This window comes from Bison bison, unplaced genomic scaffold, assembly GCF_000754665.1.
Source record: "Bison bison bison isolate TAMUID 2011002044 unplaced genomic scaffold, Bison_UMD1.0 scf7180017864280, whole genome shotgun sequence".
Lineage (NCBI taxonomy): Eukaryota > Metazoa > Chordata > Mammalia > Artiodactyla > Bovidae > Bison > Bison bison.
This window is the reverse complement of record NW_011494852.1, coordinates 5,719,127-5,738,433: the sequence shown is the minus strand read 5'-3', so window position 1 is coordinate 5,738,433 and position 19,307 is coordinate 5,719,127. Positions and strand designations below refer to the sequence as shown.

The window sequence follows — 19,307 nt, the reverse complement described above, 5'->3', positions numbered from 1 at the left end:
ATATATAATAATACATGTATTATATACTATGTATATAGTAACTTGGAGAAGTACCATGCTGAGCTATTGCAGGCTTATTTTATTACAGAATTCAAGTTATTCTGTCTTGTATTATGTTTAATTATAAAACCTAAACATGGAGATGGTAAAGAACAGGGAAGTCTGGCGTGCTGCAGTCCATGGGGTCGCAAAGAGTCAGACACTACTGAGTGACTGAACAACAACAAAACATGTATGGGACAATGATGTTAACCATCAGATGAATTCAGTGAATAACTGAATAGGACAGTGGATTCCCCAACTGCAACAAGTGGTTAGAGAGGTATAGGTTATAAGGGACAATCACACTGACATCATAGATGGTGGGCTGACAATGCATAACTTGTAATTTCCATGAATCATTCTTATTTGACAGATAACAATGCTTTTATATGGCTGAATACCAACTATGCAAAAATACACAATATTTTATCAAAACCAATATAATTTTCTGTTGGCACTTCTTTGACATTGCCCCCCAAAAAAAGTGGAAGGTATTTCAAAGGACTAATTTCTGACATTTATCTGGTTGGAAGTGCTTGAAAGTAGGTATCCTGATTTTAAAAATGGTCAGGTAGGTGTGTTGATGGGGTGGGAGAGAGGTTCCTTTTAGTATTAATATTAGGAAAAACAAATGAATCTAGATCAAAGATCAGGAAACTTGTTCTTAAAGGTCAAGAGTAAATATTTTAGGTTTATGGGGCATACATTTTCTGTTACAGCTTTAGATAATATGTAAGTGAATGAATATGGCTGTGTTCCAATAAAACTTTAGAAAATAGGTGACTGGCCCACAGGGCAATCATTTGCTAACCTCTAACATTAGAAAGGACCAGACTGGAGACATACACATACTACCATGTATAAAACAGATAGCTTAGTGGAAATCTGCAGTACAGCACAGGGAGCTTAGCTTAGTAATCTGTGATGACCTAGACGGGTGTGATGGTGGCGGGGTGAAAGAGAGGTCCAGAGGGAGGGAATACATGTATACACAGAGCTGATTCACTTTGCTGTATAGCAGAACCACAACACTGCAAAGGAATTATCCTCTAATTATAAACAAATAAATAGAAAGTATTAGATCAACTGCTTCAAGTTGGATCAAATCATTCAAGATTTAAAATCAAACAAGAATAGTTAAGTTTTGAATATTCTAGATAAATGATTTTTAATTACATAATGCTTTTGGTAGATTCTCAGTTTTAGTTGGCGCATAATATATTTGGATATTCTATGCTCAATTTCATAAGGAAACCTCATTTAGCTTTTGACTTTTAGGACCTATTATTCTAATAGATTTGTTATAATTATGTAATCCATACAGCAATGAACTAGAAAGACTGTTAGAAATCATTTCCTTCTTTAAGTCCTACCTGACTATGTGCCACAGTGCTGCCTTTTAAAAAAGAGTTGTTTTCCTTTGATTCTTTTTTCTTCCATATTTATGGCTAAATCCCCTTTCTTACTAACAATGCTATAATGCAACATTTATAATTTTTCTTGACCAGATTCACCAACGTTTATCTGATGTTAACATTTTTAATAGAAAAATTTTTAAGTTAAAAAACAGTTTCAAGATTGCTGTTACATTTCTAAATTATTAAACTATGTTTTTAGCTGTATTAATTACTTTTCACAGAAAAAACCCACACTTTTATTAGAGTATCATTTTGGTTAATAATCAATAAACTGTAATAATTTTAGATGTATTGATTGCTTCCTATAAGTTTCCAGGTCACTCAGTGGTAAACAACCTGCCTGCCAATGCAAGATACTTGATCCCTGGGTAGAGAAGATCCCCTGGAGAAGGAAAAGGTAACCTGCTCCAGTATTCTTACTTGGGAAATCCCATGGACAGAGAAGCCTGGTGGGCTACAGTCCATGAGGTCGCAAGAGTCAGACATGACTTATCAACTAAACACACACACACACCACACCCTTACTGAATAAATATTATCTTAAAAGATAGCTTTCCATGCTTTTTATACTCCAATAACAGCACTGCCCCATCTATCGGGTCGCACAGAGTCAGACACGACTGAAGCAACTTAGCAGCAGCAGCAGCAGCAATGTAGGTACTATTATGATCACTTACAAAAGACTACCACAGGGATAGATATCTTGCACAGAGGCTCTAAAAATCAAATGGCAATCAGGATGGTCTTTTTCAGATTTGTTAGGTCAACAAGGATTTTCTTTGGCATTATTTTTTTTCAAATGTAACAAGAATTGACTAGGGCGGATGAGATGGCTGGATGGCATCACTGACTCGATGGACGTGAGTCTCAGTGAACTCCGGGAGTTGGTGATGGACAGGGAGACCTGGCGTGCTGCGATTCATGGGGTCGCAAAGAGTCGGACATGACTGAGCGACTGATCTGATCTGATCTGATAGAGCTTTTATAAACAGAGCATGCAAAACAAGGGCATTTCTACATTCTCTGAATCATTCTACATTATAAATATTCTGGGAATCCATAAATAGAGAAATGCTAGTAAAGGCCTTCTGAGTTACAAAAACATAAACTGTAAATTTCTGAATTTGAACATTTGGGTCATAACTAAAAAATCTGAAACATTATTTACATTCTGAGGGCTTCTCACCAGTATAAATTATTTAATGCCTTAAGAATTGAACCATATCTAAAAAGCTTTCCCATGTTCTTTTCATTTAAAATTTTTCTGTGTTATAAATACAATGACTTACTATACATTCTCTACTGCATATATATGCTTTTCCACAGTCCTTACATTCGTAATGTTTCTCTCCAGTATGAATTTTCTGATACACTTTAAGGCTTGAACTAAGCCTAAATGATTTTCCAAATTTGTTACATTCTAAAGGTCTTTCACCACTGTGAATACTCTGAGGTCGAGTAAGTCGTTCATACACACTAAAGGCTTCCCACATGCCTTACATTTATAGGGTTTCCTTTCAGTATGAAATCTACATTGTGTAATTAGTTGATGTCCACTACTCACACTCTTTACATTGATGGGGTTTCTCACCAGTGTGAATTCTGTGATGCATTCTAAGGCTTTCAACGTGACTAAAGGCCTTCCAACATTCTTTACACGGATATGGTTTCTCTTAAGTATGAATTCTCTTATGCCTAACAAGGTTTGAGGGGTGATTAAAGGACTTTCCACATTCTTTACATTCATAGGATTTCTCATCAGTATGAATTATGTGATGCATTCTTAGCCTTCTAATAAAGGCCTTCCCACATTCTTCACATTTACAGGGTTTCTCACCAGTATGAATTCTCTCATGTTTAATAAGTGCTGAAGCTGACTAAAGGCCTTCCCACATTCACGACATTCAAAGGGTTTTATACCAATATGCATTTGCTGATGTGGAATGAGTTGATAGCCATAACTAAATGTCATCCCACATTCCTTACACTCATAGGGCTTCTCCCCAGAATGAATTCTCTCATGTTGAACAAGATGTGAGGCACGACTAAAGGCCTTTCCACATTCCTTACATTTGTAGGGTTTCTCCCCAGTATGAATTCTATGATGTTCCCTAAGACCTATACTAAGACTGAAGGTCATCCCACATTCATGGCATTCATAGGGTTTTTCACCACTATGAATTAGCTGATGTTGCAGAAAGTTGGATGAACCACTAAAGGCCTTTCCACACTGCTTACGTTCATAGGGTTTCTCACCAGTATAAATTCTTCTCTGATGTATTATAAGGTCTGTGTGTTGACTAAAGGCCTTACCACATTTGTAACATTCATAGGGTTTCTCACCAGTATGAATTTTCTGATGTACAGTAAGAGATGAAGGTTTTTAATAAATATGTACATTTTCACAGCTGATTATTTCATATCTTGAATTCAAATCTAAAAGAGAAAAACATTTTATTTTCCTTGGCAAAGAACAGTGAATATTCTACACTACATTCTTTTAAATTAAAAATATCACTTATCAGAGTAAATTACTTTAGATAACTCTAAAATCAGCTATACATTGTGTAATATTAATGACAGTTTCCATAACTCATTTATCATACTTTACTAGAGTGATTTAATATACTTTCTTGTATCATTTTATATCAAAGACTTACAGAGGTGTTACTGGCCAAAACTGTGAAAACAGCAGCATAAAAATGATTGTGATAGAACGTAAAATATGATAAAAGGCAATGAGAGATTTCCCTGGTGGCTAAGACTCTGGGCTCCTAATGCAGGGGGCAAGGGTTTGATCATTGGTCAGGGAACTAGATGCCATATGGCACAACTCATGCCCAGTGCAGCCGAATAAATAAATAAATACATATTAAAACCCAGCAAATAAAAAAAAAAAGCAATGAGTCCATAATGATACAAGAGAAAATAAATTAAAAAAATTAAATTAAAATAAATTAAATAAATAATAAAATTATTATTATTTATAATTTAGAAAATAAATTAAAAAACATTCACATTAAATAACTCCTTAACTGAATATGTTCTAGTACCATCATGGTGATGTAAACCCTTTCAAGATCATCTCCCTCTCTGACTGATATGAACTAAAAATGCTTAACAAAATAAAAAAATCGAACACTGAGGTCTGTAAATTAAATGGAAAAGGAGTGTGGAGCAAAGTAAAACCTTCAAGAACGACCCCCACTAGACTGCTCCTTGCCACTTTCTCTGTCACTCATAGCTTTGCAGTATGGGTTGGCCGCAAGTACACTGGGGCAAAACTGAGTTACAAAGAAACCCCAGCATATTTCCTACTGCAAGAATCGCAGTAAGGAGTACTACCAAAGAGGACAGTGAGGGAGGAAGCCTAGAAAGGAAACGCTGAGAGAAGGTTCCCTAATATGGGGAGGAAACACGTACAAATCTTAGCCTAAACATGAATCGTGTATGCATGAAAAGGACACAAACCAGTATAGCTAAGCCCAGAACCAGAGAATTATACTACTGCCCCCAAACAGCAGGACATAACATGTAGCCTAAATTTGATTGCGTCAATTACTTGCTAAAATAAAAGTATCAACATGTAAACGTTTCAACACAACACAGCACTCACAATGTCCAAAAAATAACTTAAAAATTATTAATTGTAAAAAGAACAACAACAAAAATGTGATCCCCTCTCAAGGTAAAAGATAAATCACAGATGCTGAGACAACACAGAAAAAAATAAACCACATAAAGGAAAACATTACAACTATAGAACTACAATAAGTAACTTCTAAAATGCTGGGGAGAATGGATACATGTATATGTATGGCTGAGTCCCTTTGCTCAGCCAGGGCAAAACTACCACAACATTGTTGAAACTACCACAACATTGTTAATTGGCTATACCTCAATACAAAATAAAAAGTTTAACGTTTGAGAAAAAAAATGCTGGAGAGCTTATGGCAGAATGGAAATGACAGAGGAAAAAGTAAACATGACAGATGTATAGAAGTTATCGCAGTAATATATGTAAAGATGCAAATAAAATCTGAAAAGGAAAGGAGATAGATTGAGGCAGAAAACTGATTGAAAAAAAATTACTACAGGAAGTTATTTACACTGATAGAATCTTTAGGAATGAAAGATGGCAACATGAAAGTTAAATATCTAGGTAAATATATTAAGGTCATTTATTTCCTTAAGTTATTTCAGATATATTTGACTGGAAAGCAAAACTTTTAACAGTCTGGTGGTGTTTTCAATATATGTAAATGTGATAAACATGACAGTTACAATATAAAGCAAAAGGTAAGTATAAACGTATTGAAGCTACAGGTTTTTTCATTTTACAAGAAATGCTACAATATTTGAAAAAATAGACTGTGTAAGCTTAGGTATATTTTATACTGTAACCCCCATAACATACACTAAAAACAAATATTCAAAGAGAAATAGTCAAAATGCCAAGAGAAAAACTAAAATGAATACTAAAGAAATATTTCAGTACTCCGGTACAAAGCAGGAAATGGAAACAGAAGACCTAAAACAAAGGAAGACAGGACATTAGGAAGAGTGAACTATAAAGATACAGCCCCTCGTTCTCCCCAAGAGATACTGAATCAGCAGGATTACATGTACCAAAATATCTTTACTCTAAAAACTAGTTAAGGGGCTCTAGCACTCAGATAAATTATAAACAAAAGAAAAGACAGCCAAGAAGTTTGCTTGTTTACAGTTTGCTTGCCCAAGTCCCTCTTGCCACCCAGTATACTGAGGTGTCATGGGAAGAATATGTGCCATGCTCAGTTGTTCAGTTATGTCCTACTTTTTGTGACCCTATGGATAGCATCCCACCAGGCTCCTCTGTCCATGGGATTTCCCAGGCAAGAATACTGGAGTGGGTTGCCATTTCCTCCTTCAGGGAGTCTTCCCGATCCAGGAATTGAACCTGAGTCTGTTGCATCTCCTGCATTAGCAGGTGGATGCTTTACCAACTGAGCCACCTGGGAAGCCCACCTACTCCTAATTTCTGGCTCCTTCCTCAGGACAGGAAAAACGTGGAACTTGTGTCCAACATTCTGCCTTCTCTGGGGGCTGCCCAAGGAACTGGTTTTTGTCTTATCTGGCTTGGTTTGCCAGTGAGAATGGTGGCATAGTTTGTGCATCACATTGGAGGCCACTGAAAACCCAGTTGAGTACTGCAGCATGTTAGGGTGGCAAAGAATATGCATTTCCATGGGCAGGCACCAGGAGGAGCAAAAGATCAAGGGTAGAGGAATACAAGAGAAACTAAAAGGTCCTCAGAAGAAACAGGAAATTAAGATGTCAGAAGCATCCATTTATACTAAAATAAAAGCATACACACAACCCCAAAGAAGATGCATCCCAAGAAAAGGTGGTTGACAGGTTCCAGGACCCCTGGTTGGGCTTACTGGTGAAGGTAGTAGGGCAGTCTGTAAAGACTGCAAGAAGTGGCTCTTTCCACAAAGCCAAAATCTCAGTGAAAAATCACAAGGGATACAGAGAAACAGGGAAATCAAAGGACCAATACAAAGTGCCAGAAACCAACTCTAAAGAAGAGCAGACATATGCAGTTCCTGAAAAAGAATTTTAAAATTATGGTTTAAAGAGTCTTCCCTGGTGCCTCAGTGGTCAAGAATCTGCCTGCCAATGCAAGACGCTGGTTCAATCCCTGGGTCAGGAAGTTCCCCTGGAGAAGGAAATGGCAACCTACTCCAGTATTCTTGCCTGGAGAATCCCATGGACAGAGGAGCCTGGCAGGCTACAGTCCATAGGGTCACAAAGAGTCACACAACTAAGCAACTGAGCAACAGAATTTGGGATAGTGTTGCCATCTTAACAGTATTAAGTGTTCTGAATTTTCTGATATGCTATAAGAGCTGAAAGAACATAAATCAGAATTAGAAAAACTCAGAAATGAAGTGATAGAGCTCAGGAACATAGTAGAGATAAAAGAAAAAATAATTTCAGAATATTAACCTAGAAAGAAATAAGAAAAACTCCAATATATTAATATTAGGACAAAAATTTTTAATAAAAAATTTCAAATATGTAAAAAGTATATGAGAAAGTAAATAAACTAATAACTTTATATTTCTTTTATCTAGACTTCTAAGTCTCATAAATAATAAGATTTTTGAAATAATGTATTAAAATATATAAATATATTAAAATTTTAATTAGATCATGGCTCTTAAATAATCTTAGAAAACAATTTTAATTCTTCTTAATAACACCTTAAGTTACCTGAACTGCCATAATATATTGACTTCATGTTTTGTTAGTTAACCCTCAATAACTCTATTCCGATCTGCCACATACTCCTTAACACACAACATTCATGTTCATCTTCAGGCCTTTTTATGTGTTGTTTATTCTTCTTGTAATGGACTTCCTCATATACTCAAATGCCTCGGGCCCTTACCCTCCATGTCTCAGCTCAAATATCACTTCCTCAGAGAAGGGTTCCTGACCATCTTACCTCATTATCTAAATTTGCCTTATCCTTGGTAGTCTCCTTCAAACTATGTTTCACTATGGGATGCTATTTATCTACTTATTTGCTATTTATCTACTATTTGTCTTCCCCAATATAATACAAACTCCATTTATTAACCAGATATAGTAATAAATATATTTTTAGTTAATGAAGCCATATTACAAATCTAAGTGCCCCAGAGGTTGTAGAAAACATTTGAGTCCAAAATACATATTAAAAGGTACATAAGGGGACTTCCCTGCTGGTCCAGTGGCTAAGACTCCATGCTCTGAAAGCAACGGACCCAGGTTCAATCCCTGGTCAGGGAACTGGACTCCACATGCAGAAGAGTTCACATGCCTCAACTAAAGATGCAACTAAAAAAAGATCCTTCATGCCAGAACTAAGACCTGGTGCAGCCAAATAAATAAATAAATAAGAAGTGCATGAAGAAGAAGGACAGTGCCCATCAGTGAACTGGGAGGAAAATGTAAGAATAATAACAAAGAGAGTGGTTAATGAAATAAAGATAAAATTCACTGGGTAGTTCATGCAGAGCATTTATTTCCACTTTAGATCAAAGGTATTTTCTCCAACATGAATGAAGCTTTCCAAGCCAATATTTCAAATGTGTGTCTCCTTGACAACTGGGCTTTTACTTACATGGATGTGGCCCCATAATTTGACTTGCTTATACTGACCTGCACACCATCTTCTTGTTTCTTCTGTCACAACCATCCATGGCTCTTTTACTTGTTCCAATAATGTAATCACATCTGGCTTAGAAATGGAATGTCCTGCTTACAAAGAAAAAAATGGCACATAATGTAGAAGAAAACATCGCTCAGTTAAAAGGTCAAAATAACATTGAATAAGATTTTCTAGAAGAGATGGTGAGGGAATGAAATACAAGAAATCAGGAAGGGTCAGTTTAAGAGAGATATATATATATATATATATATATGAATACATACATACAGACTCACATATCCTCTTTTTACTGAACGCATGTATTAATACCTTAGTTGAAAATACAGATCCTGGAACCTTAGTTCACTTCCTGCTTTTGCACCTTCCAGTTGCATCTGACCTTGGGAAAGTCACTTAAACCCATTGTGCCTCAGTACTCACTTATAAAATGGGAATAGTAAGGAGGAAAAAATAAGTTGATATGTATATGTATATAAAATGCTTAGAGCCCTGCCTATTAAATACTTAGCACAATGTTAGCTATTAACACCATTATAGATATTGTTGTTTTACAAAGAGTACACAAGAAGACCTATCTGTAGGATATTAAATCCATTTAAAATGCAATGTTCATTGATTATAACTTTCAACAGCAAAACAGAAAAAATTTCTCCAAAATAGAATGCATATTCTTCAGTTTTCAATGAATTCCATTTATTTAACCCACTGCTATATAAATTGTAGGGGTTCTTTCAGAGCAAGTAGAGCAATTTAGCACCCTGTGTCCGGACAATCTCTCTGCAAGGGGATCAGATAATAAAATGGAACATCTATAGAAATTCCGAGCATAAATAAATAGGAAATTTGGATTCTTTGACAATGATATATAACAAATGCTAAAGATTTCTAAACCACACCCTATTCATAAAGGAAGAAAGGCAACTGTAATTAAGAACAGAGGAGGTATGAATGTAACTGAAGGAGAGGGAGGATAAAGATATTTAATGCAGATGTGATTTCCAACCTGACAAAGCTGAAACCACTTTCTTGGTAAAAAAGAATAAGAAAGTGTTAACTAGTTTCCTAAAGGCAGCCCTAAAAATTACAGTGGAAAAAAATACGTATCTTAAAGAGCAGATTCTAAATTATTCTAAATCACTTGAGGCTGATAAACATACCCAGTGAGACCAAGTTATCATAGTTCTCCATCATCACATCCTGGTACAAGTTCTTCTGAACAGGGTTGAGACATTCCCACTCCTGCTGGGAGAAGTGTATGGCCACATCCCTGAATGTCGATGTCTGAAACAGCAAACCTATGTATTAATGGGGAAATGAAAGGAATATTTTGAACACAGAAGGAGAGAAGATAAGGATTGTACTGTAGGAAGAGAGCAATATGGCAAGTACACAGGCTAAAAATCTATAATACGTGAGGGGACTGAAGCAGAATATATAGGTATTTTTGAAGAAGCTTGCTGAAATAGACAAAATTTCCTGGCTTGTTCTTAAGTATCTGAACCATTTAACAACAGATAAAATAATAACATTTGGTTATTAAATAGTGAACATGAGGATAATGCCTGATTGGTATCTGTCACGTAAATTCTCAGTAAACGTGAGCTGTCAAGGAAAATTTTTGCCTTTTAAAGAAGAGAAAATTTAATCAGTTATTTTTTTAAATGCAGTATAAAGTCCCAATTTAGAAAATACAGTTTATATAAAATTGAGAATTTCCTCAATTATTAAATGCTTCACTATGTCAGATCTTATAGTTTTTAAAAAAATAAATCCACCTAATTTTTGGCACATTATATCTTATGTATACATCAGATTTAAGTGAACAACATTTAGGAGGCACAGCATTTGTAAGGTCTTCTCCAATCCTATGATTCTGTATTCACTTACTACTTATGATGATACATTTTCTTTTTACTGCCATCTAATGTCTATCACTGAACACTTGGCTTGTGCTGAGTAATTACTTAGGCTACCAATGATCATCTTCTGGTATTTATGCCCTTATGTACTCTCCTTCACATGTGTATGAGCTGAATTGAGTGACTTGTTTTTAATAAACACAATATGATTAAAGTGGTGAAATGTTATTTGTGATGGCAGATTGCAGACTAAGACTTTCATGTTGTTTGCCTCTTTTGATGTCTCACTTGCTCAACCAGGGGTGGCCTCCAATTCTCCCATGAGAAACTGTATCTTGGAACCATCTGAGTGAGCTCAGAAGAGGATACACCCAATATTGGCCTTAAGATGACTGCAACTCTACCCAACAACTTAATAGCCTTGCAAGAGAACTAGTGTAAAGAGAACTAGAGCCAAACTAAGCCATGTCCAGATTTCTCAACCAGTGAAATCATGAGATAAACACTTACTGCTTTAAGCTACTAAGTGTCAGAATAATATGTTATGCAACAGTAGATAACTAATAGGTAGAGTTAAAGAATATTGAGGAAGGATGTTGAAATATGTCATCCAAATTTAGTATGTTCCATTCAACAACAGAATATCTTGATATTTACCTTTCAGGGATTTCTTGCCAAGATCCATGACCTCCAAGTTTGCAAATCTCAATCATGTATATACACTAATTCACATAAACTATGAGATACTACTATTCACTGAGATTTAAGTCATTCAATACCAAATTTCTGTCTTATCTTCCAAATTTCTGGAATCTTACATCTGGAAAATTACAAAGACAAATCTTTAATGGACTTATCTCCTTCACTCCTTCAACACTGCCCTTGATAGAAAAATGGGCATGTAAGACATGTTGGGTACTTTCTTAGTAATAACATTAACACTAGTTTTTTTGTTTTTGTTTTTTTTTTGTTTTTTTTTTGCATTAAGAACACTTTATGTTAAAGTATGAATGGCATTTACAATAAAACATGAAAAGATTTATATGTATCTACAAAAGTTTTTGCTACAATAAATGCTATTTCTTTTAAACAAGCCAGAAAGGTAAGGGATGTCATGCTCAATCTATACATTCCCTTTGTAGCATTAGTCTGGAAGACTTTGACCTTTAAATTAGACAATCATATTGTGAATTTCCTGGTCATTTCTCTAACAGACACAATTTTTGAGCCATTTCCATTGTATTTTACTTCCCAGACTTGATCCTGATGATCAAAGAAGGTGTGAACACAAGTCCTCATTCCAACATCCCAAACTTTTACACTTTTGTCAGATCAACTGGAAACCAAGTGTGTGTCACCAGGACAAAATGCAACGTTCAGCACCCAGGATGCAGGGACACTCAATGTGCCAGCCAAGCTGGTGTGTTGTATGTCACAGATCTTGACGGAGCCATCATCCAAAGCAATTACAAGGATCTGTGACTCCAGGGAAAAAGTCAAGGAGCGAATGGGCATATCATGACCTTCTAGTATATGCAGAAGTTTCCCAGTTGTGATATCAAAAATACTGATGATTCCACCTATGGCTCTACTGGCCAGAAACTTCCCATCAGGACAATATGCAATACTAAGAATGAATTTTCCTCTTATGTCCAAAGAATACTCATTTTTCCCACTTTCCACATCAAAAATGTTCACTTTCCCCACATGAGTTCTTGTGGACAGATTCTGGGAATCGGGAGAAAAGGCCAAAGTCCATGCATCCACAGGTCCTGCATCTACAGACTTTATTTATTTGCTCTTTTCCAACTGCCAGAGAAGAATATGAGCATCAAGAGAATGGGATGCAGCAATGGGTAGGGTGTGGCTAAAGTCCACAAAAAACACACTCAGCTGAGGGCTCTCCAGATTCCACTGTAGGTCCAGTTTCTCATCACGCCATTTCCAGACCTTCACTTGGTCATCCAGGGATCCTATGACCACTGTCTCAGAGTCTTCTTTGTTTGACCCTCAGGCAACTGATCAGATGGCATCATCATGGGTGTGCTCTTGTCTGAAGAGAACACTGTACTGGTTGGTCATTTCCTTAACCAAGGAGGAAGGGTTAAAGGCCAAACAGCTTACCTCACTGCCCGGCTGCACTGCCCTGCAGCTCATCTGACACCCAGCTTTGCGTGACAGCAACACCAACACTAGTTAGTTTAGACTGAGGCACATTGAGAGGATGCTGGGTAATTATGTACCACATTTCACTAGAACAAAAGCTGGGAGGCAGCTTATCTGAGGAACCTCTTTGGGTAGTAAACTTTAGAAAAATTAATGAAAATACTCAAATGATCTAAAAAATACACATATTCCAAGAAGGAGAGAAACATCAACTTACATGAACAATGGTTTTAGACCTGCAAGACTGGATTAGTCCTCAAGGTTCCTCTAACAGAAAAGCACATGTCCAGAAAGCCAGAGCTGGTGGAAGAGAAAGACCTTGAGATCAGTTTGGTGTTCCCAACAGAACATAAGTTAATAACATTATAATCTTCCATTCCAGGTTCCAAACTATTTACCATCACACATGATTTGGGTAGATTAGGATTCTAGATAAACCCACTTCTTCTGCCAAATCCCAGGAACAAAGTCATAGCACAGAGGCATTTCTGCCAGACCCAGATATGTCAGCAGGAAGTTTTCTGGCACTGTATCATTTTGGTGAGGAAGATGCAGACCTAGAAGTGGGCAATGCAGTTTTGCTCAGAGCAGATCCTCTTCCTTCTATTCCCACCTTCCAAGACTACCATCCTAATAAGGACCTCTTTTGTGGCTTTATATGAAGTTGGTTAAGACTTTGAAGATAGAAAGTCAGTGTTCGGGACTTTGAGTCTAGCAAAACTTACTAGTTAAATATATGACAAACCATCACTGTTATAAATCAAAGTAGATACCAAATGTGAAGTTGGGAAAATATTTAAGGATATGGGAAATATTCCAGACACACTGTCAACAAAACAATCAGATTGACCAATATAAGTATTTATGAACAATATCTGAATATATCAAGCAACACAGAGAAGCAGAGTCAGAGAAACAGACCACTGAAATTAGTGGAACACACCACCTTACTCCTATTCAGATTTTACCTCATTTTAGATAATAAGCATTTTAAAGGAAGCAACTATGGCTTTCTAGTGATTGTATTACCCCAAGTCTTACAACTTCTAGATCTACAATATTGTAGGCACTTAATAGCATGTGTACAAGGATGTTCATCAGAGAATAATTTTTGATAGGCAAAAATTAAAAATAACTATCTCTCAGGCAACAGGTTAAAAATATGACAGCTTGCAATACGGTGACCCACTCAGTTCAGTTCAGTTCAGTCGCTCAGTCGTGTCCGACTCTTTGCAACCTCATGAACTGCACCACGCCAGGCCTCCCTGTCCATCACCAGCTCCTGGAGTTCACCCAAGCCCATGTCCATTGAGTCGGTGATGTCATCCAACCATCTTATCCTCTGTCATCCCCTTCTCCTCCTGCCCTCAATTTTTCCCAGCATCAGGCTCTTTTCCAATAAGTCAGCTCTTCGCATGAGGTAGCCAAATCAGTCCTTTCAATGAACACCCAGGACTGATCTCCTTTAGGATGGACTGGTTGGGTCTCCTTGAAGCCCAAGGGACTCTCAAGAGTCTTCTCCAACACCACAGTTCAAAAGCATCAATTCTTCAGCGCTCAGCTTTCTTTGTAGTTCAACTCTCACATCCATACATGACCACTGGAAAAACCATAGCCTTGACTAGATGGACCTTTGTTGGCAAAGTAATGTCTCTGCTTTTTAATATGCTATCTAGGTTGGTCGTAACTTCCCTTCCAAGGAGTAAGCGTCTTTTAATTTCATGGCTGCAATCACCATCTGCAGTGATTTTGGACCCAGAAAATAAAGTCAGCCACTGTTTCCACTATTTCTCCATCTAGTTGCCATGAAGTGATGGGACTGGATGCTATGATCTTAGTTTTCTGAATGTTGAGCTTTAAGCTAACTTTTTCACTCTCTTCTTTCACTTTCATCAAGAGGCTCTTTAGTTCTTCTTCACTTTCTGTCATAAGCATGGTGTCATCTGCATATCTGAGGTTATTGATATTTCTCCCGGCAATCTCGATTCCAGCTTGTGCTTCATCCAGCCCAGTGTTTCCAATGATGTACTCTGCATATAAGTTAAATAAGCGGGGTGACAATATACAGGCTTGATGCATACTCCTTTTCCTATTTGGAACCAGTCTGTTGCTCCATGTCCAGTTCTAACTGTTGCTTCCTGACCTGCATATAGGTTTCTCAAGAGGCAGGTCAGGTGGTCTGGCATTCCCATCTCTTTCAGAATTTTCCACAGTTTATTGTGATCCACACAGTCAAAGGCTTTGGCATAGTCAATAAAGCAGAAACAGATGTTTTTCTGGAACTCTCTTGCTTTTTCAATGATCCAGCCGATGGTGGCAATTTGACCTCTGGTTCCTCTGCCTTTTCTAAAACCAGCTTGAACATCTGGAAGTGCACGGTTCATGTATTGCTGAAGCCTGGCTTGGAGAATTTTAAGCATAACTTTACTAGCATGTGAGATGAGTGCAATTGTGCAGTAGTTTGAGCATTCTTTGTCATTGCCTTTCTTAAGGTTTCCTTAATAATTAATCCATATGAAATGATGGAAAACAATATTGACTCAGTGAAGACCAAGGTAGGTTTCAAAAGTATGCAGTCAAATGCTCTACCACTGAGCTATACCCACAGTGTACTAAAACACACACACACACACACACACACACACACACCCCAAACAAACAAAAAGCAGATTTGTTGTATACTATTAAAGTTAGGCTGGTATTAATTCAAACTCGGCTGTCATAAATTTAAGATGCTCATTATAAATACCTCAAGATAACAATTAAGAAAACAACTAAAAAATAGAGAAAAAGAAATGAAACAGGATAATCAAACAGGACAGCACAATCAATTAAACACAAAAAGAAGGCAGGAATGGAGGGATCAAGAAATAAAAAAGACAAGACACACAGAAAACAAATGGTAAAATGGCATAAGTCCCTCCTAATCAGTAAGTACTTCAAATTTAAATGGATTAAACTGTTCACTTAAAAGAGACCGGCATAATGGATTAAAAAAAGAAGAAAAGGCATGGATAATGTATAATATAATATACTGTTGAAATTAAGACACAAGCTATGTTGTTGGACTTTCAGGAATTGAAAACGAACTTTAAGCTGTGAGTTAAAAATATCTCAGTGCCCATGTTAACTATAACATCAGCAAAGAAAGGGATAAGAATACCACCTACAAAAGAGGGCTGTTTTGAAGACTATAAACCATCTAAATGTTGCAGGAAGGGGGATCCTTTTGCAAGGATTATCCCCTATTTAAAAAAATGAATGCCATATGTAATTTTAAATTTTCTTGGGTATCATTATCTACAACTATGAAGAAGATGATTTTTTAAAATATTTATTTGTATTCAGCAGGTCTTAGTTGCAGCGTGTGGGATCTAGTTTCCCAACCAGGGATGTAAAGGGGGTTGGGGGGCTCCAGCATTGGGAGCTAGGAGTCTTAGCCACTGAACTATCAAGAAAATCCCATATGAAGATGATTTAACATTATATCATGGCCATTTTTCCTTATTACGAATAAGTTTCATAAACAGAAATTTTATTATCTACATAATATAGTCTCATGGATGTCATGGGAGTTTCTTAATCATTCTCATTATCTTGATCACTAATTTTGTACAAAACTCTCCCAAGATACAACAAATTTTTATTCTAGATAAAAACCCAGGTCTAAATCTTTTGAATTGTGTACACCTTTGAAAAATGGAAATTACAAATATATATAGCGATTATCTATAAAATTTGGGGAGTTATGGTTCCCTCTATACCCATAAATTCAAGCAAAAGAACTTTGGTTAAGAACTAGTCAACTGAATTCTGGCTCAGTCGCTTAACTAGCAAACACAAGTCATAATTAACCTGACATTTTTCTTGCTTCTTAGCTACAGAAACCTGCAGGGAAATAATCAGAGTCACCACACGCTGAGTATTTATTATTTATTACAATACACCCTCTGTGGCTCCATCGGTTGCGACCTCATACAGAAAACCAAAATGAAATAAGAAGAGGGTGCTCACAGTAGGTTAATGTCTTCACAGCTCAAGAAACGTTGTCATCCTCAAATGTACCAATGAACCCAGAAACAACTGTCCCAGGAAGGAACCCCATTCTTAGAGTCTATCCATTCCTTCCTAGAATCGTGACTCGGGGACAATCCCTAATTTAAAATTCCCATACTAAAAGCCAGTCTGTACCTTCTTACCAAAACCCTTCATCGAGGGCTTAGCATCTGGTTTCCCACTTGGAGTGATTTCTCTGTGGCAGTCGTAGGTGCTGACAGGAGAGGAAGCAGGAGGGAGCTCAGAGCCATGGGTCACTGAGATATTCACCACGAGGCTACCGCAATTCACGTTCACATAAAGGACATGCACCTTTGATCCCCGTCAGGCAAGGATAACCAGGCACCTCGTCCGGGCTCGAAATGGCACCCACCGCCGTGGAACTGCCCCGTGGCCCTTCGCACGGAGCAAGGCCTCTCACAGCCACGCAGCCGTCCAGACTTTCTCTCAGGGCTGCAACCACCCTCCCCGCTGCTCAAGCGCCCACAGGACCGAGGGGGCTGGGGGATTCCTACGACGGCGCTCGGGGCGCCCACGCTTGGAGCGCCTCCAGAAATTCCACTCACCTCCACTCACCGCCTTCCTCCGGCTCGGGCTACCTGTGCACAGTCGTTTCTGCGGCGACTCATGCCGGATTCTTCCTCGGAAAGGCGCCACTCGCGCGCAGCGCGCAACAGGGGCACGGAAAAAATACCTGAGGTCGAAGACACCTCGTCGACTGTGGGAGCTACGGTCTGGCTTAGGAAGTCCCAAAGCTAAGCCGCCGCTCCCAGCCCGCCCGGAGAATTCTGAGACCACCGGACTGCGCGTGCGCACCGCTTATCTCTGCCCGCAGCTCTCGGTCCGACCTGAGGCCGAGGCTAAGCTGAGTGGTTCCCAGGGTTAGGAAGAGGCGACCCCCAGTGGCTTGGCACCGCACTGAATTCTGAAGAGATGACTGCAGAGATCATATTTTACGAGGGCTCAGGACTATGTGTGAAGGTCCACCCTGTTGAGTCAGTGATGGGACGCCCAAGGTCATAGAGCGCCTGACAGGTAAGCACCCGAACATGGGTTCATAATCTACCCATGCTGTACGTTTGTGTGTGTATTTGTGTGTGTATGCATGTTGGAGTGCACACATCTTTCTAAAATTCCAGTTACACCTGAAATGTTACAGATGCTTAGCATATTTCCATCTTATTTTGTTTTTAATCATTTATTTCATTTTTGGCTGTTAGGTCTTCTTCATTGCTTTGCACCTTCATTGTTGCCCACGAGGCTTTCTCTAGTTGCTGTGCTTCTGCTTCTCATTGTGACGGCTTCTCTTGCCGCTGGTGGGTTCAAGGGCTCCCTGGCTTCAGTAGTTGTGGTGCAGGGACTTGGTTTCCCCGTGGCTTGTGGTATCTTCCCCAACCAGGGATCGAACCCGTGTTTCTGCATTAGGAGGTGGATTCTCAACCACTGAACCACCAGGGAAGTTCCTGTATTTCCATTTTAGAACTGAAGCTTCTGAGATCAAAACAGATACAAGTTACACTGTTTAGTGGCAAAGCCATGTTTCCAGGTCTTATTGGATAAAGTGAGACTACCTTTTAGTGTATTCTCATTGTAAACAAGAATAGAGTAGCTTTGGGTCCTTTTCAAGAACACTGACTTCAGGAATTGCGGTCTATAGTAATTCTTTTCTGGAAGGGGCATACATCATCATGTCATGTTAAACATCAGGAGAACTAGATCGCATCAAAATCATATTCAGTTAGTTGATTATTTATTCCTTCCTTGAGAGCCAGATAATCTAAGACTCAGGGGTCCCATTAATATCTGGAATTGGAAAAAAGTACCCAGGACTAAAAGGGGATATTGGGTAAGTTTCATAACATTTTCTATCTTAAGTGAAGAAAAATGAACAAGGGGACAGATATAGAAGCATTAAATTGAAGTTATTTTCCCAACACAAGTTTCCACCACGTCTCAAGCATAGAAATTCCTGATCAGATCAGATCAGATCAGTCGCTCAGTCAGACTCTTTGCAACCCCATGAATCACAGCACGCCAGGCCTCCCTGTCCATCACCAACTCCCAGAGTTCACCGAGACTCACGTCCATCGAGTCACTGATGCCATCCAGCCATCTCATCCTCTGTCATCCCCTTCTCCTCTTGCCCGCAATCCCTCCCAGCATCAGAGTCTTTTCCAATGAGTCAACTCTTCGCATGAGGTGGCCAAAATACTGGAGTTTCAGCTTTAGCATCATTCCTTCCAAAGAAATCCCACGGCTGATCTCCTTCAGAATGGACTGGTTGGATCTCCTTGCAGTCCAAGGGACTCTCAAGAGTCTTCTCCAACACCACAGTTCAAAAGCATCAATTCTTCGGCGCTCAGCCTTCTTCACAGTCCAACTCTCACATCTATACATGACCACAGGAAAACCATAGCCTTGACTAGATGGACCTTTGTTGGCAAAGTAATGTCTCTGCTTTTGAATATGCTATCTAGGTTGGTCATAACTTTCCTTCCAAGGAGTAAGTGTCTTTTAATTTCATGGCTGCAGTCACCATCTGCAGTGATTTTGGAGCCCCCCAAA

At 38.3% G+C, this 19,307-nt stretch overlaps 1 protein-coding gene across 1 annotated transcript in view; it reads right to left on the bottom strand.

The window, feature by feature from the left end:
* Nucleotides 1–916: 916 nt before the first annotated feature.
* Nucleotides 917–19,307, bottom strand: part of LOC104995430 (zinc finger protein 420-like) — a 54,173-nt gene continuing 35,782 nt past the window's right edge. Inside the window, 4 exon segments of the mRNA XM_010849304.1 lie at nt 917–927; nt 2,794–2,880; nt 3,034–3,339; nt 3,342–3,821. Of these exon segments, the coding sequence (XP_010847606.1) occupies nt 917–927; nt 2,794–2,880; nt 3,034–3,339; nt 3,342–3,821 (884 nt within the window).